The sequence below is a fragment of the Euprymna scolopes genome, chromosome 29 (assembly GCF_053919585.1).
Source record: "Euprymna scolopes isolate OS-2025 chromosome 29, ASM5391958v1, whole genome shotgun sequence".
Taxonomy (NCBI): Eukaryota; Metazoa; Mollusca; class Cephalopoda; order Sepiida; family Sepiolidae; genus Euprymna; species Euprymna scolopes.
In genome coordinates, this window is record NC_136510.1 from 43,617,756 (window position 1) to 43,644,425 (window position 26,670).

General features: G+C 33.9%; 1 protein-coding gene across 4 annotated transcripts in view; it reads left to right on the forward strand.

The window, feature by feature from the left end:
- Positions 1 to 26,670, forward strand: part of LOC145252622 (tetraspanin-5-like) — a 220,598-nt gene that overhangs the window by 187,799 nt on the left and 6,129 nt on the right. For 2 of the 4 annotated variants that reach the window (XM_080112342.1, XM_080112345.1), the window contains exons 5-8: positions 6,402 to 6,518; positions 17,609 to 17,659; positions 17,825 to 17,941; positions 19,754 to 19,944. In XM_080112342.1, the coding sequence (XP_079968468.1) occupies positions 6,402 to 6,518; positions 17,609 to 17,659; positions 17,825 to 17,941; positions 19,754 to 19,837 (369 nt within the window). In that variant the 3' untranslated portion in view covers positions 19,838 to 19,944. Of the gene's footprint in view, positions 1 to 6,401; positions 6,519 to 17,608; positions 17,660 to 17,824; positions 17,942 to 19,753; positions 19,945 to 26,670 lie in introns of those variants that run through there. The other 2 variants (XM_080112344.1, XM_080112343.1) reach the window with 2 other exon arrangements.

Sequence of the window (26,670 nt, forward strand, 5' to 3'; positions counted from 1 at the left end):
TTTTATTTTTAATTATTGAATTCCTTTGTGTGTGTATCTTTCTCTCACTCTCATTATATATATATATATATATATATATATATATATATTTTACACAGTGATCACCACTTATCAAGGCCCGGAAGCAACTCAGGGATAAGGGTTATTGCAAGTACATTACGTTAGTGTGGAGATTTGATGAAGTGTTTACTTAAGGGGGCGGTTCATTAGGAATTTGTTAACATTGGACTTGAAGACATCCAAGTTGTAGTCCGGTGGGAAGCAGGCAGACGGAACAGAGTTCCACAGGCGTGCAGTTCTAAGAAAGAAGCTTTGTTCATATATATATATATATATATATATATATGTGTGTATATATATATATATATATATATATATATACAACAATTATTTTTATATCTATAGACACTAGTGTTTCATGCTTACACAATCATCAGTGTAGGAAGTGATAGTTACAGATGGTTGGTAGATTCAAACCCAGTCACAAAGCTACCCTTGACTTTGTAGGCTAGCATCTTGCCTATAAATGCGGAGTCAGCGGGTGTACATGGTAAACAATCAGAGAGTATTCAACGTTCGGAAATCAGAATGTTGCATTATATATACATATATATATATATAAGTGTTGGGATGATTGATCGGAATTGGGAATCGGAAAATCATTGCTTTTTGGGGCATCGGAATCAGAAAAATTTGAGCCTATTTTCCGATGCCAAAACCGATTCCTTAAATTAGCTTCTTTTTTTTTCTTTTTTTTTTATTTTGGTTTAAGAAACATCTTCCACTACTTGTAGTAATAATATAATAATAAATATTTATTCATTTAAACTTCCAGTAAGACTAAAATCTCTAGATCACCCCCTCACAAGTGTGTTTTTACGTTTGAGAAAATATAGGCACATTTCAGATGTGTTTTTACGGTAATCAGGACAAAATAACACACACTATTAGGTATTATTCCAAATGTTAAAAGATAGAATCAATGCATATTCATAAGTTTTTGTTAGATTTTTTTTTTTTTAGGCACACACCTAAATTTGTTATATCTTACACATGTTTTTGGTGGATAGTAAATAGTATATATATATATACATACATACACATGCACACACACTAGTAGAATACGTACCAGAATGGATATAAGCAATAAATATAGCATTAGTTTTAAATTTTAATGTTCTTTCTTTCTTTCTTTTGGTGCCATCCCCACCTTAAATGGTATAGTTTACAATAAAATAAAAAAATAATGTGCCCACATTACATATCTTGTTACATAGTCCATAATCCATAATAAGTTCACTAGTTTAGGATTTTGCCAAGCGCATACATATTATTGACTCTCACGTGTGCACTGATCCTTTTAAAAGTGTATTTCATATAACTAAAAATTTCAAACATTTTCCTATTTTTTTCTATTAAATATTTTGTATCTAACTTATTTTGAAAGATTTTGTTAGTTTGGCTGGGCATCTCCCCCCTAAATGGTAAAGTTTCACCAAAAAATAATGTGTCGAGGTTATTCACTGGGTTGCTTTAATTCATTAGTTTAAGATTATGCGAGGTTAAACTTTAATGAAAATTGTGAATGTATTGACAGACCCGTTCTCACCAGATCACTGAAGTGAAGCAACGTTGAGCCTGGCCAGTACCAGATGGGTGACCATTTGGGAAGGCGAAGCACTGTATGTACTGCGAGGTAAAATACCAGGTTGAGAAACAGGCGCAGTCTATCCTTCTCTCAATAGTAGATGGGACTCTCTTAAGCTGAGGTAGGCACCCCATCTAGTGATGGCGTCACAATAAAAAATACCCCTGATAGCCCTGGCAAAGCGTCAAGTATTCAGCTACTGACAAGATTCGAATTACACTGCAAACTCATTTCAAGTCTCCAACAGCCTTTGATCTTCAAAACTTTTCCAAAAGCCTCTGAGAGCCTTTAAACTGTCAAATTTCTTACGAATTAAATCTTTAAACTGGTGAAGACTTCTTAATAACTCTGTCTCGTGATTTGATCGTCTAGTTTTTATTTTTGTCTCCATCTCCAGTGGTTAGGACCCTTGCTGATTGCTGGAACTCATTGTTTTTTGACTTGCACACACAACTTGTGCATAATCCTAAGTCCATGTGGTAGTTCTGCTCTCATGATGGCCGGTTGGTAACCCTACCACAAGGGTCCTTTGGCTGGTCGCCTGCTGTCAGACGTTGGCGATAAGGACCGCTTTCACAGGCAGGTGCGTCGTTCTTCTCGGTTGTAGCTTGAACATCAATCTGAGGAAGAATTCATTTCACAACCGCAGGCAAACAACAAAGAATCACAAAGGCAGTCTTTTTAGTAACAAATAATTATTCAGAAGTTATTACAGGTATATCTCATGTAAGAACATTAACTCAAGGTCCCTTTAAACTTGGGAAATCAGACTGAATTCTGGGTGCAGGAATATAATGGTTGAAATTAAGTTTTTCACACCTAAGCCGCTGGATGCAAAAACAGTTTCCCTCAGCAATGAACTTTCCTCATGAACAAACTCTCCCCACCAACGAACTCTCTCAAACTGGCCCCTCCAAAAAATACCTTTATATTATCTCTCTATCTTATGTCTCCATTCTATTTGGGGTTTTGTCTTTCTCCCCCTCTCTCAGTCTGTGCCTCTTACCATCACTCAAAGAATGGTTTTCCCAAAAGGCACCAACAAGGAAATCGGTTATCTAGACGACCCTCTCTCCAAAGGGACAAGCCAATAACAAATGGCCCCTTGAAACACTCATCTACTTGACTTGCTTTTCTGGTGGTCCCTCAAATAAAACTTAAGTGCCAGTTTCACAGCTTTGAAACATTTTATGATTCCAAACTAGATCCTTCAGCTATTCAGGTTGGAGGGGGGGGGCATTTTTATTATCTGTTAAGAAAACAGATTTTTTCTTTCCATCATCTTCATCACTGTTACAGCCAACAATGTGAAATCCCCTCTACTTGTGTCAAAAGGACTACCCAGATGCTGACCGCTTTCTAACTCAGCAAGCAAGGCCACCCAACGTTGTCTGGTCCACAATCTGGTTACAATAAAACTGGACCATTTTTTTTTTTTTTAGATGAGCATAAAACTGAGTGTCAGTTTGCAGTGAAATGCTATGCTATATCTATATATATAAAAATGTAAATTTGGTTCGTTAAAAGTGAATAAAACCATATTTCTATGTTACCAATTTATTTGAAATTTTCAGACAACCCATCTTTAGAGTCGAGGGATGTTTTTATGTCATTAAAATAAATTTACCTCGCGAATTATTAAAATATTAAATAAAATAAATATATTTTTGTAACCGTTAGTGCGAACCGGCTTTGTTGATAAAACTTAACTTCCGGTTTGATTCATTTCACAGCCACGAATTGATGAAACGTAGTAGTTTTCATTTTCTGTTTACTCGATAAGTAAAAAAAAAACAAAAAAAAACATAATTCATTTGTTTATCTTCCAAATTTTTTAATTTACACATTTTTTCTTTATTATATAAGGCAAAAAAAAAAGTTTGTCGCTTGCTTTTTGATTTTTTTTTTGTTTTTCGATATATTTATCTGTAAAATAAAGGAATGTTTGCATGCTATTAAAATAAATTAAGATCATTAAGATCGCAAATTCTAAAAATATATTTAATAAAATAAAAATATTTTTTGTAACTGCGGGACTATTCGCCATTTCCGGTAGAAATTAGCCTTTCACGTGCACCACACGTGGACAACTTTCGAATTACAACATTTAACTTTCTAATTAATAGATGGGTAAAAAAAAAATCCCTATTTTTTAAATTATATATATATATATATATATATATATATATATATATATATTGTACTTTAACCTTACAATTGAATAAAAAAACATATAAAACTTTAATTAAACTTGGAAATACGATTTAAAAAATAGTGCGGTCCGGTAAGTGCACTAGCATTATTTGTTTATCTTAAAATAGCATCCATTTTTTTCTATCGAATTCACTTGCTGTTTTTATTGAAAACTATTTTCTCCCGGATTTTTGATAAAATTTTCCGTGCGTGCGTCTCACGTTCGTATATAACAAAAAAAGTTTTTGTAGATTTCGGTGTGCTGAAAACGAATCTGCAAAATGTTTCCGTCGCAAAATATAGTTTTTCTCCCGGATTTTTGATAAAATATTCCATTTTCGTATATAACAAAAAAAATTTTTTGTAGATTTCGGTGTGCTAAAAACGAATCTGCAAACCGTTTCCGTCGTAAAAAAAATAGTTTTTATGATATGAAAAAATTACTTTTTCGAAAAGTAGGCGATCACTTTTCCATGTAAATTTAACTTAAAATAAGCACCCACTTTCTAGCCAGCTGAGAAGAGGTGGGACTTTTCCCATTTTTATTGGCTAAACAGCTTTCGCTTATGCTCACGCATAGCATAAACGAAGGCTACGGCTGTGAAATAGAAAATAGTCCGAGAGTTCAGGGGTTATTACCATGCAAAAGAAATCAAACAAAAACCTTTTTAGCCAAGAAACACACAGAAAAATGCCTCTCTCTCAAGTGGTCAGAAAGTGGGTGCTCATTCTAAGTTAAATTTACATTGAAAAGTGATCACCCACTTTTCGAAAAAGTAATTTCTTCATATCATGAAAACTTTCTTTTTGCGACGGAAACGGTTTGCAGATTCGTTTTTAGTACACCGAAATCTACAATAAAATATTTCGTTATATACGAACATGAGACGGGCCTTAAAGTAAAATAATACCGGATTTTTGGGGCAGATTTGCCGTTTAGTTGTATAATATTCTCAAACCAGGTAATCACTAAAAGGGACTATTAAAAGTCGTCACCTGTATCGAGCAAAAGTTTAAAACCACTGATTATATGTCAGCCTACATCACAGTAACATATATTGAGTGAGTTCCTGACAGTATTTTGTATAGTTTTTAGTTTAAACTCATTTTCCCAAAATTCCCCAAACTTAACGTGTTCAATACAGTCTGCCGCCATTTGTATCTTTCAAATATACCGATAAACACTGCATGTTTTTGAACCGATTAAACATTATACATTACATAAAAACACTACAATCTTATCCAGTTAGGTAGAACATTTACTTTTCTTGCCTTTGATAACATTTATTTGTTATATATTTATTTTTTGACAACTTCTTTGTATCTGTGTTTAGTAATACAAACCCTTTTCATTTAATGTAACGTTTAGTCAGCTCGAAAAACTGTTTATCGGTGTATTTGAAAGATACAAATGGTGGCGGACACTGTTGATTATGTTAAGTTTGAGAAAGTGAGTTAAAACTAAAATCTATACAAAATACTGTCACAAACCCACCGATTATGTCAACCTATGTCATGGTAACATATATTCGGTGGGTTTTTGACACTGTATTGTATAGTTTTTAGTTTTCAACTTACTTTCCCAAACTTAACGTATTCAACAGAGTCTGCAACCATTTCTGTTTTTCGAGCCGATTAAACATTTTACATTACATAAAAGCATTAAACAATTATCAAGTTAGGTAGAAATATAACTTACCTTACCTTTTATTTATTTGTTTTTGACAACTTTTTCGAATCTGTGTATAGTAACCCTCCCCCCATCACTCAAATATCAATTACTAACTCACATTTTTGTATACAGAAAAAAAAACAAAAAAAAAAACATTTAGCGTTTCAACATTTTTGCTACGTTCAGCTTTATCCACTGATTGTTGGTCGAGCCCAAGTCATGATTGACAGTAATCCCGAGGATCAGGATCCATTTCTGCAAGAGTACCATTTTTTTTCATTTTTTCTTTTTTTTTTCCTTTTTTTTTTTTCCTTTTTTTTTTTTCTTTTTTTTTTTTTTTTTTACATTTTGGAGTGGATTGCTGTACTAAGAATATAAGAAACATGCATTTTCTCTTTTTATTAGAATTTTCCATTACACCAAATTGAGCCACAGCAACGCGTGGCAGGGTACAGCTAGTGTATATAAATATTGATGATTATTTTTTTGTACCTACAAACACTAGCGTTTCATGCTTTTGCAATTGTCAGTGCAGGAAGTGGTAATTACTGCTGATTGAGGGATTCAAACCAAGCTACAAAGTCACTTTTGACTCAATTTGCTAGGATGTTACCCCTGGGTCAGCGTCAGTTAACATGACAATTAAGGGAAATTAAACACATATAAATGCCAAATGCATGCATAAGAGTAAAGCAGTCAGAGAGTGTTTTAAAGACCAAAAGTTGTGAATGTTACATATTCGCTATATATGTGTGTGTGTGTGTGTGTGTGTGTGTGTGTGTGTGTGTGTGTGTGTGTGTATTGATATAAAAAAACTATTTAAATTTTTAAAATGTTCAATTTTTTTATTTTTATTTTGTTTTATTTTTTTTTTTGTTTTGTTTACAGCTTCAGTGTTGTGGAGTCGAAACCTATAAGGATTGGGAATTAAACATGTACTTCAATTGTACATCTCCTGGCAGAGAAGCTTGTGGAGTTCCTTTTTCTTGCTGCAAACCAACTGAGGTAAATTCAGTATCATTTATCCTATCAACATAATTCACATCCTTCTGACTATTATTTGCTTTTCTATCCTTATTTACTGAAGAGTTCCAAGTCAAGGATTTTTAACTCCTTCCCTTTTTTTTTTTTTCTGGATCATTTTCTCAAACAGAATTTTTATCCCCTTCTCTTGTCCTGTTGGCGGTGCTACAAATTCAATGATGGCGACCCTATGCAAAGGGATCCCCTCCACTCCACAAAAAACAGAACCATCTGTAGTTTGTAGGTGACGACACTTGACACCTTAGGATGGGATCCTGGTAACTTAGCCATTTTTCTACTTTGGCCCTTACTAGATGGGAGATCAGAGAGGCCTGATCCAATAAATCTGCCTGTCATGTCAACCCCAAGTATCCATAAGTTCATCCCCAACTGTATTATTCAATCGGATTCTTCAAAATAATCAAAACCTTATTTCTCATTTTTATTTTTCTCCACAAACAAATACTAGAAGGTAGTGGCTGAGAGGTCAGTTATTATGAGAACAAACCAATGGTAAGGAGTAATGTTTATAAAGAGTAATATTTTGTAAGATTATTTTTCTCACTCTCTCTATGGAATTTCTTTCTAAAAGCAACATATTCTAAGAACAATGTTTTTTTTTTCTTCTTACATAATGATGGTACCCTTTGTAAAATTACATTTTAAATCTTTTTTTCTAAAAGTAATGCAATGTTTTCTAAGAGCAACATGTTCTATAATCATAGGATTCTAAAAACCGTATATTCTTGAAGTATAAAGAATTTTTTTTATTTTCACCCCAAACAAGGCACATTGTACTATTAGGGACACAAGCTACAGGGGTACTATGTGGGGAGTTGGGCAACAAGACGTCAGTTCACGTTACACTTGAACTTCTGCATGTCAGTACAGTTGGGGAAGCAGGAACCCGGAAGGGAATTCCAAAGTCTAGCGGTTCTGGGGAAGAAACTACTGGAGTAAAAGGCTCTCTTACATCTAGGGATCTCAACTGTGAAGGGGTGGGATTTTACTGCTTGTCGTGTTTGTCGGGGGTATTCATGTAGAGGGGGTACAATTATCTCACCTCTAGAGTTATATTTCACAATTTTATTCAGCATTAAACAACCCATGTATAAATTATATGCCCAAACCAAACCAATCATCGCGGAACATAGTATTAAATATTAGGTGAGTATAAATTTAATTAGGATATAACAGGAAAGAGTTTGGTTGGTGTGTATTCGGATGTCAGCATGATCTCCTGTGTACTAGAAGTGGGCGTGATGTTACATGGCTAAAAGAGGAAGGCAGGGAATTGCCTAAGATCAAGGGTACACTAAAAAGCTAAGGGCTTCAAATATCTGTCGCATGAAATGCCCCTCTCTGCTACTGTCAGAAGAGCAAACAACACCAATATCTGAATACAGAATCTTTTCTTCAAACTATCCCTAAAATTCTGTTCAGGTAAATAATCAAATCATATCTTTGTGATCAATAATATTTTTATTATTTATTTATAAATAATAAATTTATTTTGCTAGTCATATAAGGCAAATATTGGTCTGTGTTGTTAAAAAATAAAAATTGTATTTCTGATCATGCCACAAAAAACTACAACCTAGACTATCTTCAATATTAAAGTTGTTCAAATGCCGTCTTAAGATTCTTCCCAATACCTTGGAAAACTTTGTCAGTCTGACCAGTATTTAAAAATACAGGGGATCGATCTTCTGCATCTCTGTACAGACCAATCAGCCTCCTGTGCATCATGAGTTGGTTGATTGAATTCATTATAAATAGAGAAGTTGTCAACCATCTCAGCAAAAACAACCTATTCAGCGACATGCAATCTGGTTTCTATTCCGAGAGATCAACTGTCAATGTGCTTACGGTAATATCACACAGGATTAGTGAATCTATTGACAATGGCTTCATATCTAGGTCAAAAGCTATTGCTCTATCTAAAGCATTTGATAGGGTTTGATACAAAGGTCTATTTCATAAAATTTTCAGCTACAAAATAACTGTCCTCTTGCAATCCTTTCTCTCTGTAACGTCTATCCAAATGGTCATTGATGGTCAGAAATCTGAAGCTCACAGTATTAACGTTTGTGTACGTCAGAGATCAATCCAGGGCCCAACTCTCTTCCTGATCTTCATCAATGAACTCCCAAATCACATTTTTTATTCATTCGTCTACATTTATGCAGATGATACTACAATCTATGGCAGCACTTCAAAACGCTCATATGCTCATTCTGCACTAATTGAAGTGAATAGCTCCCGCCTTGATGAAGCACCCAGCTCCGGCAAACTTCTGGGACTGACCTTTACCCCTGACCTGAAATGGAAGACCTACATCACATCTAATGCCAAAATCACTGGAAAGATTATGGAAACATTCCACTGCTCCAGAAAGCATCTTACTCCCGACACAATCCTCTACCTCTACAAAAGTCAAAAATGTCCAAAGATGGAGTACTATTGCCACATCTGGAGTGACTCTCCTAAGAGCATCCTTTCCTGCCTTGACAGGGTACAGAATCGTCTTCTCAATTTTAATGAGCAATGACCTTTTTGCCTCCCTCTTTTTCTGTTCTATTGATACTTCTATGGTGGGTACTCGACTGAGCTTCAATCTATGAACGGAGAGTAAGTTTTACTCTGATGTTCAGAAATCCTAACACTGCCAACCAAAACACTATGACAAATTTAATAACAAATTTTAAGAAATGGACCACACTAACGGGGATGTTGTAGGTAAAAAGTGTATACAAAATGATGTCATTGAAATCGCACTCAGTTAGGTGAAACATTGAGTTGCCTAGTGACTCAGTCTCTGAAGCATCTCCAATTGTTGCCCACCCCCAGGGTTTCTGCAAAGTTGGTTCAAAGAGTCTCTACAAGATGAAAAATGGCAGGGCTGCTGGCCAGTCTGGAATGATTGTTGAGACGCTCAAAGCTGCTGGCAAGGAGGGAATTGAGCTGATGAGGCAATTGGCTGAAACAGCTTTTCATGATAGTGAGATCCCAAAGGACTTGGAATTGAGCTGCATCCTGAACTTCTTCGACCACAGCAGTTATTGTGGCCTTAAGCTTACTTAATGAAACTGCTTGAGCGTATTTTGGACACTCACATCCGTGAGATGATTTACATCAATGGAATGCAATTTAGTTTTGTGCCAGGTAGAAGCATCTTGGATACCATTTTTCATTGCATCCCAATTGTAGGAAATGTAAATCATATCCAGAAAATCACTATATTTTGCATTCATTCATCAAAGGTATTTGACTGCATACCTAGGAAATTGCTCTAACGGGCAATGAGAAGAGTTAGTGTGAAGGAGTAGGCTGTTTGTATTGTCCAGGGCACATACACAAATGCTCATAGTCGTATTTGTATCAATAGCCACTACAATGAGGAGTTTGGAATGAGCATTGGGATCCATGAGGGTTCAGTACTCAGCCCACTTCTCTTCATCATGATTAAGCAAGTTACATCTTTAAATGATACATGCTATCAGTTTAATAACCACTCTAAAAATTATCAACAGACGAAGTATAACCTTTAATAGATTTATTTAACAACTTACAGATTAAATGGTAATGTAGAAGCCGTTGGATATGCATGATGATTTAAAGTCTGTGATGGAGATGCGTTTTGTTTACGTCTCAAACTGTCATTTTCAAGGCTGGTCACTTTGCTTTTAGTTCAAGAGAAATAACTATTATTTATTTTCTAACAAAGTGTCCCATGGAAGCTTCTGTATGCAGGCAATCTTGTTGTTATAGCAGATTTCTGGAGAAGTGCAAGTCACAATTGCTGATATGCAGGACTGGTATGGTGAGCAAAGGAGAACATGAAGAAGAAAAAATTTCCATTATTGAGCTCAACCTCCTGAAGAACAATGGTGTGTTTCTCTATGCTGCATGTCACAGGTGTAAATGCTATTGAATTCTCTCACTGCAAACTCTGGGCCCACAAGAAGTATAGTGATCTTGTCGGGAAGTTGATTGTTAATCTGGATTATGTTTGTTGCAGATGTCTGGGTGGGCAGCACCCAATGGTTGAACAGGAGACACTTGTGAATACAGATGATATCCTACTTAATATTGAAACTACCTTCTGCTACCTGGGTGATATATTGAGTGCTGTTTGTGGTTCTGGATGTGTTATCACTGCTTGCTGTTATACTGCTTCAAATCCTTATATCAAGGCGCATTTCCTTCATGAATTAGGTCAGTCTTTTCAGCCTGTGTTCACTCTGCTATCTTTCATGACGTTGAGAGATTATGATTTGCAGCAACTTTGACGTAATGACCGTGCCATGATTAACTGGATGTGCAGCAGTAAACTAAAGAAAAGAATCTCTCCAACTGTGCTCTATCAGAAACTAGGTATCAGTGGGATTTGAGATGCCTTACGTGCTTAGCATCTGGGGTATTTTGGCTATGATCGGTTGGTTGGGTGTTTTTGTTTTACGGCATATCAACCCTTTTCGGGTTATTTAATGCCGAATCCAAAGATTTTGAAGAAAAAATTTTTAATAGAATATATTTGTTGTTTCCAAGTCGGTTTCTATTTAACCCATAGTTGGAACCCTAACAGGTACTACCACTCCGGGTCAGAGTGGACCTGGGAGCAATGGTAATTAAAGGGTGGCTCCACACTCCCCAAAGCCCGCAAGCTGGGGCCTCACCACTGGATATAGTTTATGGTCATATCCAGGACCCCCATTGAGGGACTTTTACCCTCTGCAGGGGAGCAGTCGGTGTATTCTAATACCCCACCGACAGGGCCGTTTGGCTATGAACTTCTTAGCGTCTCAGGTACTTTGGCTATGTACTATATGTATGTATACCACCTTCTTGTAACTCAGTTACATGTATGGTTTTCCCAGACATGAGTGTGTGTGTGTGACAGACTATGGAAAACCTGATCTGAATGTATACAAAGTGACTTGACTACTTGCAACATGACTGATATCAACCCTTTAGATTGGTCTGCATGGAGAGAAAGTGTGAGACATTGCCTGGTGTTGCCCGCCCTGGAGTCTGTCACACTCACAGCACCTTAAATACCAACACCGAATGATGATGATTTACTGTCAGTGTGGTTCAGTCAAAGGCTGTGGTTACAAACCTTACTCGTCCATAATTATTTTTACTCTAGTTTTATCCCAGAATGAACTTAAACATTTCATATTACAATAATAAATGAATTTTTTAGTTTTACATTTTTTCCTGTAATCTACATAATTTGTGGAAATTGTGAACCCGGGCAATGCTGGATAATCCTGTTAGTTCTTCTTGATTATTGTTGATTTTAGAATGGTTTTTCAATAATTTTAATGATAACCTTTGTGTATATCTCTTGCACTTGATTTCCATCGATTAATTCTGTCTCTGTCTCAATATTCTTTTTCAAACACACCTCGTATTTTGAAAGCACAATTAGTGATTCGTTAATTGTTCTCTTGTGCTTTTGGTAAATCCAGCTTGTTGAGTCTGGAAACTTTTTGAACACATCTTGTCTATCCAAACTCCTTTTTTCATACAAAATACTTTTTTTATATATATTTTTTTTTAAACCTTTCTCTTGATTTTATTGTATTACATTAGAATATCAAAACATGAAGATAAAAAAAAAAAAAAAAAAGCTAATTTAATTAATATCTATCAAGTTTGCTAAAGGCAGTTAATTGAATGCTAAGTGCATTGTCAGTAGGAGGAGGGGGGCATTTTTTGATGTCTGTTAATTATATATCTGAATTATTATTTTTTGCTTTATTTTTTAGGTGGGGATGAATGGTTAGTTGTTTTCTGTTCTTTTTGTAATCAAAACAACCTCTACTCAAAGTAGACTTAATGGCTGTTTCATTATTTTATTTTATTCATTTATTATTTTGGGGAATAATTGAACCTTTCATGTTCAACAAGAAGAAAAAAAAATGACCTCATTAGGTAATATCAGTGAAGATTTTTAAACAAAGGATTTCTTAACAATGGACAACAGTTTATATTATAAGCTTGCAAGACATGCGAAAGGATACATTTTAAGCCATATTTTTTCTATTTTCTATTTTTACTTATGACGTTGAATATTGAAAAAACAAAATAACCTCTTTGTTTTTTTTGTTTCCTAATTTATATGTGATTGTTTATATAAAGTAAATCTCCTTAACATTGAAATATCTCTACTTATATATAAAAGGCACTTTGCCTGTCAGTGTGCATGAGTTTGTTCCCTGTGGACTCCAAAATGGCTGGGCTGATTTTTTTAAAAATTTCACACAAATATACTTTGTGTCTTGAGAGGGTTTTCAGATTGGTTTTGTTTCGTCGGGTCCCTGTAATTTCTATGCTACCACGTGGTGACCGCTGCTACTACATTTAAGAGGAGGAAGGAAAGAACCAGAAACGCGTCCGTTCACATCAAATACTTTATTTAGACTCCCCCTGATATTAACCAAGGGCAAGTAACTCTTTATTATTACACAGGTTTTGTATCAGAATGCTTTCAATAAGTACCGGTAAATGAAAAAATCTGATGAAAAAGGAACAGTCCGATTTTAATCTAAGTTAACATCATTATACAGCCAATCGTCACATCACAAGTGCATTTGAGCTGTTTTATCACTGCAGAAGCAAAAGGATCCAACATATAAAATCAACATATAAAATGATTGGGGCACGTTCGAAATGAATGTTTCTGTTTAGAGCACTAATGAAGCATGATACTTGACTTGTTCATTTTAAACCATTATATATAAAAGTAATCTTATAAAATTAACAGTAGGTTCTCTATAGTGCAATGTAGACTACAATGTATTGTTGGCTAAGTTACTGCAAGGAGTCATATGAAGCTTCCTCCTGGTGCTACATGGTGGGTCTTCGACTCAAGCAGATTAATTGAAAAATGGGCATTTTCACTGATTTTGATAACAATAAAAGTATTGAAAATGTGAAACATTCGTTGATCCTTATTTAATCCCGGGCAGCATCTGGTTTTCCTGCTAGAATTAAATAGCAGCATGATATTCATCTTTTTGTTTCTTTTCTCCAATTTTTTTTTTTTTTTTTTGCATTTCCATAAAGAAGATTCCAGCTAGATTAAATGCTGCCCAGAGGGTGAGATAGTTTTTCTACTCGACTCCTGCAGCTCCTTGCTCCCGCATTTCCGACTAATATTTTGGTATTATTGAAGCTTACGATTCTCTGCAACCCCCTCTGATGAGATTCTACCTATTGTATGCGATTATGTATGAACTACAAACAAAAAAACAACTCTTTAAAAAGTTTTTATTTTGATGACTTATATTGTGTAAAGGAGAGATGTGTGTGTGTGTTTGTGTTTGTATGTTTTGCTAAAAATTTTGAAATTCAAATCCGATAAGACTGATGCTGGTACTGTCTTAAAGGACAGGGACTCAGACGTGTAATATGTGAAATTTAGAAGAAAACATCCATTTTTTTCTACTTTAACAACCGCAGAATCTAATAAGGGGTTAGAGTTAGGGTCATGTAGTCATAGTGTAAAATTTATTTTAATTATAATTTTTAATGACCTTTATACATTGGATATTTTTTACTTTTATTTATTATCTTCCACTATATAGAGATGTCTATTCGTATTAATGTATGTGTTTGTATGTATGCATGTGTTTGTATGTCTCGCTAAAACTTTCAAAATATGAAGTGGATAAGAATAATTCTGGTACTGTCTTAAAGGACAGGGACTCGGACGCATAATATGTGAAATTTAGAACAAAATATTTTTTTCTACCTTAATGACCGCAGAATCTGATGGAGGGGAGGGGGTCACATAAAATCGTCTCTTTCTAAACAATTTCCACATCTGCGGATGCATAAACCACTTCACCTCTCGGATACGTAAACTACATAAATTTGCAACATCATGGTATGACTGTCGCCATGGCCGAATGCGTTAAAGGGTTGTCTCAGAACAGAAAGAGTTTTGCGTTCTTGCCCACCTTACGACGGACGTTTTTTTTTTATTTTGAGATATTTTTTAAAACATTTATTTCGGTAAGCTTTTGCATTTTAAACAGGGTTAAAAGATTTTTTATTTTCTGATATTATCGTTTTTTTGAAAACGTGAATTTGGGACGCTGAAAACATACACACACTTTTTGTTCTCACACACTTATGAACATTGTGCAGTTTGCGAAGTGTTGAACATAACTTTTTTTTTTTTTTACTGTGCGTAAAACTTGATTTTAATATGAAAATACTATTTAAAAATTAGCACAGTAAGTCCATATGCAACACAGAAATAATTGATATTAAACCTTTTTAATGATTTTATGAATATTTGTTAAGTAAATTTAGGACGCTGAAAACATACACAATTTCTTTTTATTTTTTTTTTAGATGTGTTAAAATGCAACTATATTTCTTTCCTTTGTCTTATATGGCCCGGCCGGCCAACGCCAGGTACCCCTGCTAGTCAATAAAAAAACAAAAAACACAACGTAACCATTTAAAATTATTCGTTAATATTTTTTTTTTTTATTAAACTCTCACCCCAAACAAGGTACAGTGCCACTTTGAAGTAGGGGACGTAAGTTGCAGGGACATTATGAAGAGAGATGAGCAGCAAGATGTCTGTTCACATTACACTTGAACTTCTGCATGTCAGTACAGTTGGGAAAGCAGAATCCCGGAAGGGAGTTCCAAAGTCTAGCAGTTCTGGGAAAGAAACTATTGGAGTAGATGGTTTTCTTACACCTAGGGATTTCTACTGTGTAGGCGTGGGATTTTGTCGGGTTTGTCAGAGGTATTTACGTCGAGGGAGTACCAGTGCTTATAGTTCGTCAGAGCATTCACCATTAAAAAACTTGTAGAACAGGTAGAGAGATGCAACATTTCGTCGATAAGACAGAGGCTGAAGCTTAGATGACAGTTCAGGACCTATCATCTTGGCGATTCTCTTTTGAGGGAGAGACTAGTAGCAGATGCACCATCCCAAATGTGACAACAATACTCCATACATGGGCGAATGGTGGCCTTATAGAGGTACAGGATACTTTCAGGCGTAAGTAGAGAGAGTTCACCTTCTTTGCAGCGGCAATGCTCTCAATGTATCTGTTCCAACTCATATTCTCTGTTAACGTTAGGCTGAGGAGTTTAAAAGAAGTACTTTCATGTAATGTGTTTTGGGCCATTGCTATTGGTGGTAGAGAAGGTTTCTTATAATTATTGAAGGAAACAAGCTTAGTCTTGGTAGCATTGAATGTGACCATCCGTTTTTGTCCCCATTCCACTACAGATTAGAGGTCATCCTCTAGTGTTTCTGCCATTTCCTTAGATATGTGTTTATTTGTTTTCCCCTCGTGCTTGTTATAGAGCATGGTGTCATCAGCAAATATACCCATCTCAGAGACAATTTTATGAGGGAGGTCATTTATGAATATTAAGAATAATAAAAGTCCAAGGAAAGACCCTTGAGGTACTTCCGCATTTGTATCATATTGTTCAGATGAATGACCGTCAAGGACAACCTGTATTCTTCTCTTACTTAAGAAGGATTTAATTATGTTATGTATTCTTCCAGTGATACCATATGATCTGATTTTTCTGAGAAGACCATCGTGCCATACCCTGTCAAAAGCCTTAGAGATCTAGGGCTACCGCCCTTCCCTCCTCCTGCTTTCTTCAGTGAATGGTATATACATTCTGAGATTACAGTTAGGATGTCTGCTGTTGAACGGGCTTGCCTAAATCCATATTGTTGGTCAGTAAGAAGTTTAGCACCTGTAAGGTGATGGACTAGAGCTTGGTTAATTATGGTCTCAAATATTTTGGTGATGAGTGGGAGGAGGCCAATGGGGTGATAATTTAATGGGTGAGTTCTTTCGCCAGAATTTTTGAAAACTGGTACCACAGAAGCAGTTTTCCAGCAGTCAAGAAAGCAAGATTCGTTAAGGCATTTATTGTAAAGTTTGGAGAGAACTGGAGATCATTTTTTTAATAGTACAGCCGGGATGAGATCGTATCCACATGCTTTTGAGGTGTCTAGGTTTTTTTATGATACCCTGCACCTGAGAATGGGTGACTTTCAGATCATCTAGTGTAGCGTCTGTCTGCAAAGGAAAGTCAGGGAGGGAATGGTTTGCTGGCTTCAATGTGGAGTTTGAGGCAAACCAACTGGCAAGCATGTTGGCCTTCTCGGTTGCTGTGCAAACAACCTCATGATTGTTTTTTAGTGGGGGAATTGTTGATTGCCCATTATTTACTACACTGTTGTAGATTTTCCAAAAATATAAAATTGTTTTCTTTGCAGATGTGGACAATTCCCCCCCCCCTTATATACTTTTTTTTCCCCTTTTGTTTTTTGCAATTTTTTCAGCAGATTATTATCGATTGGACCCTAATCTACTAGATTATCAAAAACAAAAAGCAAAAAATCGATGTTTAGACATTTGAAAGGTGTGCTCAGTTTTTTTAATTACAACATTCTAGTAAATCGATCTCCCATATTGGAAACACTTCATGAGAAAATAAAATTTGTTGTTTCAAAAAAAAATTTTTTTTTTTAATTATTAAAAATTACTTGAAATTGTGAAATACTAAAACAAAACTGGTACTTGTGCATGGATGTTACCGTGAGTTTTCCAAAATTTTATTTAGTTGGAGAGGGGGCAACATTTTTTTTAGGGGAGGAGATACATATCTACCTTTTACTTCTCATTTATAATTGAATTTTGGGGAGTGGATGGGTGGGTTGGACCTGTCCAAAAAGTTGAATTATAAATGAGAGAAAAAAGGTAGATATGAATCCCCCCCACCCTTGCCTAAAAAAAACAGTGATAAATAAAAATGACCCCTTACTCCACAAAAAAAAAAATAATTTCTCACCAGCTACCTCACACTTACTAACCTTTATCCTAAAGTGGCCTCTGAGTGACCTTCAAGCAAAAAAAAAAAGAGAGACAATTTTCCCAGATGATAAATATTTTTTTTGTTTTTTCAAAAAAAAAAAAATGTTTTCATTGTTTAATGTTATTTTAAAATATTGTTCCCCAAAAAATATTTTTCTCTCTCATCCTCACTATCTTTTTTTTTTTCAGTCTGCGATAGAAAATAAACAATGTGGATATGATATGATGAAAACGGAACATGTAAGCAAAACTTTTATCTACTCCAATTCATTTTTAAGACAGAAAATTCAGGTTCGACCGTTTCATATCTGCTTTCTTTCAATGTGAAACTTTTTTTGTAATTTTGTTCCAAAATGCAGTTGATAATGATCTTCAAATGATATACGGTATCTTCCTCTTTCATAGGAGATTGATAAAGACCGAATAATTTGGACTTTGGGTTGTATACCAGCCGGTGAACAATGGTTGGAAGCGAATCTGATTCCAGTTGCAGGTGTTCTCGTTGGCATTGCATTATTACAGGTAAGAATCTCACATATATATATGTGTGTGTGTGTGTCTGTGCGTACAAGCAAACATTGTTAAATATAACAAATCTGTTTAATTATACCTTTTTTTTTTACTGTTTCATTTTTGTGTTAAAATGAAAATAATTTCTAAAACTAAATACCCTTTGGGAGAATGTAACTCCCATAATAATAACTATTGGTCTTATGACCACTACTCTATTCTGCCACCTTAACATGCACCTTGTAAACTCCAGCTCAATTTTACCCATATCTATAAAAAAAATTAAAATAACTGTCCACCTCCTCTAATTTTCCTAGAACAGTGTGAAAACATTCTACCTGACATCTAATCAACTTCATCTGTCGATTTCACGGTTATCTTTTGAAATTCTCTTTTCTCCAACAGTTTTATTCATTTGCTTTTTCACCTGATGATTTGATGAATCAAAAACGTTTGTGATACAGTAATTTTTTTTTATTATTATTATTATAACACAAAAAAAATTAAAAAGGCATACTTAAACAAAAAAAATTTATGTTCAGCCATGTTTGCATAAATGAAAATAAGCTGCCTAAATACACACACACACACACACACACACACACACACATATATAATGTAGATGATGTTCGTTTGTTTTTGTTAGCGATACTTATTGAATGAATTCAATTATTTATGTGGAAGCGCATTTTTACCTAAATGCGAGTTGGGAATAATTTTCCCTTTAACCAGTTTGGTACCCCCAAATGGGGAGCGGCATATGTATTATTTTTAAAAAAGACGATTAAAGGAATCATTTTGGCATTGGAAATGAAGCACAAATTTTTCCAATTCATCGCCTTAACCCTAATATATATATATATATATATATATATATATATATATATATATATATATATATATATGAGATGAGTTTGCAAAGTCAGTTAAATTTTTTAAACTGGAGACAAGATCCAAAATTAGTTTTTTTATTTCTGTTCATCATCACTCTTCTCCAGCAATGGGTTAAATAATATTAATAATTGTGGCAATATTTCCTATTGTTTAGAATTAATTATTCACATCTTTAGTTTTATAATTAGTTTTATTACCTTTGATTGTTAATAAACAGAGAGGGCGTGGAGAAAGCGATGGAAGTGAGAGTGCTAGACACTGTATAAAATAAGAGCAGGGGTAGGTCAAACAACATAAAGGTGTGAGAAAGGGCAAAAGTAATTGACAGAAATTTATAGATGAGAGACTTGATGAGTAAATTTCAAATTATAGCTAATAAAAACAATTTAATTTTTTTTTTTTTTTAATGTAACTCAATCCCAAAACTAAATAATATTTTAACATATAATTTGTTTGATTAAAATATATATAAAAAAAAGCCTTAGGGAAAAGAAATATTGCTTAACTCAGCTTTTATATAATAATAGATTATTGTTATAAAGTTTTATTTGAAAGGGGTCTGAGCACTTTGTGTATCCAAAGTCTACCATTTTGATTTGGCTGGCTTCTCGCTTCTGTAAGTCACTGCTGCTAAACCTCAATTGACTATTTCAAAAATATCCCTGGTACTCATGTCACATGATCTTTCTAGACCAATCAGACGCTTTAGTTTCTCTCTCTCTCTCTCTCTCTCTCTCTCTCTCTCTCTCTCTCTCTCTCTCTCTTTAATTAATAATATGAGAATTCTAAATATGTATTTCTTTAAAAAAAACAAAAACTTCTCATTTTCAATTCAAATCTTTCTCAATTCAAATGAGTGGCTTTCATTCATGTACATCTGTTATCAAAAGCTTTTCTCAAATTTTCCATTTTTGTTTTGTATTTTTTCAGATTTTGGGAATTTGTTTTGCACAGAATTTACGCAGTGACATACAAGCACAACGAACTTCATGGTACTACACGTTCGCCTGCTGAGCTTCCTCCACTAAAAGACAATTTTGTTCCACTCCTTTTCTAAATTTCCTTCCTGGTACCTTTTACAAAACAAAATTAAAAATAAGAAAAATAAAGAAACACAAAAATACAAATTAGCCGAAAGGAAAAAAAAATTATGCAGAAAGCAACAAAAAAAATATCAGGTTTTGATCTTCAAATGTGTTGAGAATACATCTGGACTGTGCATGTCCAGTCTGTGCACATCTGTCCAGGCTCATCTGGTCTGTGCACATCTGGTCTAGACCCATCTGGTCTGTGCACAGGTCCAGGCCCATCGAGTTCATCTCTTAAAGCACTAAGTTCACAAACTGCCTAAACTGCCAATGATGACACTCTGGAAACCCTTATCCACAGGAATCAAAAATTTCGTTTTTTCTTTCCCCATCCTTTCTTCCTTCATCTTCAAATTGTCTGAACCAACCTTGAAGCATGACACCTGCTTATAACAAAGTCACAATTTGTCATTGGCCATTAAACAGGATTTTTTTTTTTTTTTTAGGTAATTACAATTTATCCTTTTTAAAGATTGTTTTAAAAAATCTATGTTAATATAAGAGATATGTATATGTCTTCTATTAGTCTGTTATCTAACTACTTTTAGGCTATCTGACCTATAAATTTGAAATTTGGTTAGAATGATATGCTATACATACGCAGATAATCATAAAAGTTTATGTTTATCTTTTTTTTTTCTTGAAAAGATCCGGTAAAAAAGAAACAATCTACTTAATGACGGCTTCTGGATTTTAAATTGGAAAGGCAAGCGGTGTTTATCATAAAAATGGGTGCAAGTCCATAGCTCCTCCCCTTCCCCAAGAAAAAAAAAGCAAAAATAAAGAAAAATCAAATTTGTGGTGAAACAAAAATCATCAATCAATACTTTTTTACACATAGTTTGAAAAAACAAGGGAGATAATTTCATTATTTAAACCTTTGCACTATTTTAGAAAGCCATTCTTCACATGAAAGAGGAGAATTACGAATTTCCATTAATTCGCTTAAAAACGATTTTCTTTATGAAAATAAAACTACTTAATCAATTTACATAATTTTTTTGTGTATACGATATTTTCTTCCCACCATGGGTATGTACATCATAAAGATTTTTTATTATTTTGTTTTTTTATTGAGGGTAGAGGCGAAGAAGTTATGAGCTTGCACAAAAATCTTTTACCCATTATATTTTAGTGAGTATTTTTTTGTGGAGGGCACAATTAATAATTTGTTTTTATCATTTCTTTTAAATATTAACATATTAGAAAATCAAACTGGAAGTGTTTTTATTACAAATTTGTTTTATAATTGGAATGGTTTTTTTTGGGTGGGGGGTTAAGTATAATTTTTTATTATTTCTTTGGAAAATAATTTTTTTTTTTTTTTTTTTTTTTAACTATGATTTTTTATTATTTCTTTGGAAAATAATTTTTAAAAAAATTTTAAAATATTATTTACTGCTTTTTATAATGGAATTTTTTATTTTTTTGAAAATTTAATATTTCAAATAACAATTCTGTCAAAAATCAAAGTAGTTGAAAATGAGTAGAGACATTTTTGTTGTTGTTTTATAAACACTGCATGCCAATTTCTGATTTCAAAACCGGAAACTGTAATCAAGCAGCTTGTTTCTCTTTCACCAAAGAGCTCCCCCACTTCTTACATGCACTGATGCAAAATGTTTCCTCCTGGTTTTACTAGAATTTAAGATATAATTAAATTATACATTTATATTCTCAATAAATTAAAGTAGGTGGATGTGTGTGTGGGGGGGGGGATGAATTAACACCACAGAATTACTTTTCCAAGTCAAACTCTTATAATTTTAAACATTTCTAATGAAGCGTAATGCATACATTTAACTGAAAAAATGTTATTTATAACCTGAAAAAATGTTACTTAAAACTAGGGCTGTGACAACAGAATATTCTTTTCATTGTTTTCACTCTTGAGTATACATCCGTTAATATCTTATGTTTTTATATAGTCTGATGTGATTCTCGGTTGATTAACTGTGTCTAGCTGTGTCAGATATATACTCAAGAGTCAAAAGAATAAAAAGAATATGCTGTTGTCACAGCCCTACTTATAACCTGTAAAAATGTTACTTATAACCTGTAAAAAAAAAACAAGATTAATCTTTATTATATAGAATTTTCAAAATGTGTCCAAAACAAATACTAAAACAATATAAATATTTAGATAAAACAAATTTTTTTATCCGCTATATGACATTTTTCACATAGTAATAGTTGCCTTTATTTTTTTTTTTAGTAATGTTCACCCCAAACAAGGCATATTGCCACTTGGGTGTAAGGGGCTACTATTTGGGACCATGTTCAGAGAAAATAAGTGAGATGTCAGTTTACATTATATTTAAACTTCTGCATGACAGTACAATCAGGGAAGCAGGTAATTGGGAGGGAATTCCCAAGTCTAGCAGTCTGAAGAAAGAAGCTACTACAGAAGACGGCTTTCCAGCATCTAGAAACCTCTGAAGTGAAGGGGTGGGATTTTGTTGCTAATGGGTTTGTTGGGAGGTATGTATGTCGAGGGAGCACAAGTACAATGATTTCATCACAGCACATTCCATTAAAATATTTGTAAAACAGGTACAAGGATGCAACTTTGTGGCGAAGGGGCTGGGGTTGGATCTTAGTTGACAGTGCAGGACGTATTAAATTGGAGACTCTTTTTTGGACTCTATCCAATAAGGAGGGCCTAGTGGTGGATACACGAGCCCTGATGTGGCAACAATACTCCATGCATGGGCGAATGGTGGCTTTGATACTCTCAGGCGTGAGTAATTGCGACTTCCTTTATTGGTTTCAGATATATATTAATTAATAAATTACTTTTTATATCCATTTTCTTTTTTATTTTATATTGAGACTCTAGTGAAATATAGCAGTTCAAAATAAAATGTCAGGAAAATTTATGGATATATTTAACTAATCAGTGAAAAATATTAGTGTATGGAAAATAAGCAAGTAGAATTTTAATGACCAAATAAAATTAATTTGCTATTTGGAGTCAACTAACTCTGAACGTCAAGCTAGCATATTGTGTTCATATTAGAAAAAGGGAGATAATCTTCTATGACAAGCTTGGCTTGACATAAATGTTGTTTGGAGGAAATTAATTTTATTTTTTATTAAAATTTTACTCAATAACTTTTCGTAATTTTTGGTGTACACGAATATTTTTCACTGATAAGTAAGTATGTCCATAAGTTTGCCTCTAATTTTATTCTGAACTGCAATCTTTCATTGAAGTCTCAAAAATAAGCATCAAATTATTTTTTGGGTGCATATGTAGTTTTATGGGCAGAAATATTTAAATCTTTGTAATTCACAGAAGAATTTGGCTCCCTATTGTCATCCCTCATAAATTATGATAGAGTATATATATTAAATTTATCGGATATAAAATCTATCTACAAATAAAACCCTGCTTGCTTACTTGCGTGTCTGTCGCTTTGTGCACTTCATCTATGCTTAAATATTGTAGATGGTGGGAGGAAGGGCAAATGATGAGAGAAATAGTGAAATAAGATGAATAATATAGATAATTAAAAGGGAGAGAAAGATAAAGAGGAGTAGTAGGGGAGAGGATAAATAATGATCATATCAAGAAATATATATATTGGAGGATAAATGGTAATATTTGGCAACTTTTGATAAAATAAAGTTCATTTTGTGATGTCCTCTATTTTTAAGTAAATACATAAAAGAGAGGAAAAGAAAGATATAGAGAGCCAAAGAAAATTGAAAGAGAGTATATTATGTCATATTTGTTTGAAAGCAGCAGCAGCCATACCTGCTGGCTGTTATCGATCTGTATATAAAACTAACAGTCTGTGGGTGTGTCTTTGTTTGAAAGCAGCTTTAAAGTAGAGTTCCAAAATATTTATGAAAACATTATAGAATTATATATATACTAGCAGGGGGGGGTACCCGGCGTTGCCTGGATGTTTGGAGGTGTGTGTGGTTTTGGGTAAATCAAAACTCCGTGGGGGTAAAATGAAAAAAAAAAGTTTTGGTAGGTGAGTATGAGGATCGACCCCGAACCCTTGAGGCAAAGTTGGAAATTAAAGTGTGAAAAAAAATGTGCAGCGTTAACCACTGGGCTACCGCGACATACTAACGTAAACACGTTTGAATTTATTTGATTACTTAGAATGAGCAGGTGCACATTTTAATCACTTAATGAGGTCAACTTTGACTGTGAGGTAGTATTTTATGTAATATGGGAACGCTTTTTTTTTATTTTTATTTTTCCAAGATGTTGGGGAAGGGGGCCAGGTCCCCTTGTCCAAATTGAATAGCAATTGTCTGATATAAGGAAAATATCTTGTCCAAATTGAATATAGCAATATAGCAATTGTCTGATATAAGGAAAATATTTCCACATTGATAAAAGCTGATTGCTTTCGGACATTTACGGCGATCGCGACCGGAAAAATACCACCAGAATTAGTGCCGCTTTTATTATACGAAAAAGCCTAATCCACATGCGGCGAGCGAAAAATGTTGAATATTTATCTTCCCGAAGTCGAGCAAATTAAATAGATAGGCGACCTCCATTGTTAACTCGGAGATATTATAATTTATATGTGATATAAAAACTTTTAAGAAGTTGTGAGCCGACCGAGCACTTCTCGTAAAAAGTCTTTCTTGGACATACACAAAAAGCGAACATACATACACACATTTTCGCTTATATATATATAAGTTTTTATTATTCTTTGTATATATATATATATATATATATATATATATATATATATATATACTAATCCAGTAGATCATAGATGTTTAGTAACTTATAAAATCTGCTGGATATACCATCTATTCTGACTAATAATGGATTGAATATTCAACAGATTTTACTATAATGAAAGATAAAGGATAAATAAAGGCTTGGTCAGAGATAGATAAGTTTAAAAGTCAATTTCTTAAAGCCATTCAACACATGCCAGCATGTAATACAGACACTAAACCGAATATAATGATGATAATGAAAATTTATTTAACATGTGGATTTCTATCTGAACAGACAATTCTGCTGTTATTTTTATTATTTTATATGAAAACGTTGCAATAGTTTCTGCAATAAGGAGAGTAGAAAGTAGGTTTACTTTCTGCAGCCTCACTTCATTTATTTTGTCCTTTAGTTCTCGTATTCCATGAGCAGTGTTTCTGACAAAGGGGAAAGAATTGCACTTTTCTCAGTCAGTATCTAGCCATTATCATTGGTTAGTTTTTGACCTTGAAGTAGTATTTATTTTTTTGTTTATTTATTTTTTAGCTCCTTACATCAAATGGTTTCATGCCTTGTCTTGAGCGATTTCTATAAAACAAATTCATTTAGATAAAGATTTAAATAAGCGATACTAGATATGAAAACTGAAAGAAAAAGGCAAGTGAATGTCTAGAAAAAAACCCAGCAGCAAGTGGGTAATTTGTCAGAATATTTGGAGGAATTTTTTATTGTGACGGTTGATGGATTCTTAGATAATGGCTGCCTCAATCAGCAACCTCTCCAGATGCTCTGGTGAACAGCCTCTCTTGTGAACTTCGGTTTCTAATCTATCAGATGTCTTCCGACTAAGGAGGAGATGATGGTGGTTTGGTGATTAACAATACAAACTGGCAACCTGAGTGTGGCAAATCTGAATCTAGTTTGTTCTAAAGAAACCCTTTCCCTTATTGATGTTGGCAACCTTCATGTGGTTACTCTTATGAGTATTCGATATTTTTCCAGAAAGAATTTTAACTAGAAAAATATCGGGGAAACCAGTGCCAACAATAATCATCTGATTCCTATGAAAATGTATGAATGATGCTCAACAACCAGGAGTAAGTTAATACGAAAACCTTCCAATTATTTTGTTGCTTATCAACAGTAGAAAAAAGAGGACCATGGAGAAAAATGGTGTAAAAAAAAAAAAAATGACTAGAATAAGGTATTTTAAAATATATGTTCAATTATTTTGTCAGTGTTTTTGCAATGTGTAGCTTTAAAGTGACATCAGATACCGTGTCATGCCAAAGGTCGTTCCTTTCAATGTTAGCTTAACTGGTGTGCCTAATGTATATTTGGTTTGAATCCATTTTATTTAAAACAGGAGATTCAACCAAAGTGTAATCAATAGGAATGCTTGTAGATAACCTTATGCGGACAAGTAAAAAAGATATTGATAATTATAATTTTTGGATAATATTATTGATAATTGTATTAGTAAAAATGAATTTGACGATCATAAAGGGGGAGGAAGCTCAGCATTTAGGCTTAATTAAATGAATAGCGACTTATTAATTGACAGTTTAAGTGCTTCGAAATCTCTTTTAGGTAAATTATTTGAATGAGTATCTTTCTCTCTGAAAAATGGAAATTAAAAGATTTTCGAGATGTGACACGATTTCTAATCCTGATCGTTCGATTAGAAATGAAAAACATTTTACAAAAAGAACGACTTAAATTTTTTCTTATAATCAAATGGAAACAATTATTTTTTTTTTAAGTATATCTTTTTTATTATTTTAATTGGAATTCATTGAGATGAGTATTATTTATTAATTTTATTTATTGCGGACAATTATTCTCATCTTTTCTTAGTTGTTTCACAACGTTTCGACCAACTATTCCTCTGGCCTTCATCAGGTGGTAACTGCGACAGATAGGAACTCTGAATCTCCTGACAGCATTCACTGCAATTACTGCCTTCCATAGTTGTTGTCGTCTTACCACGTTTTTGGCCAAGTAAGCCTCTGGCCTGCTTTGGGTAGGATTGAAACTGCTATTTTCAGACAATT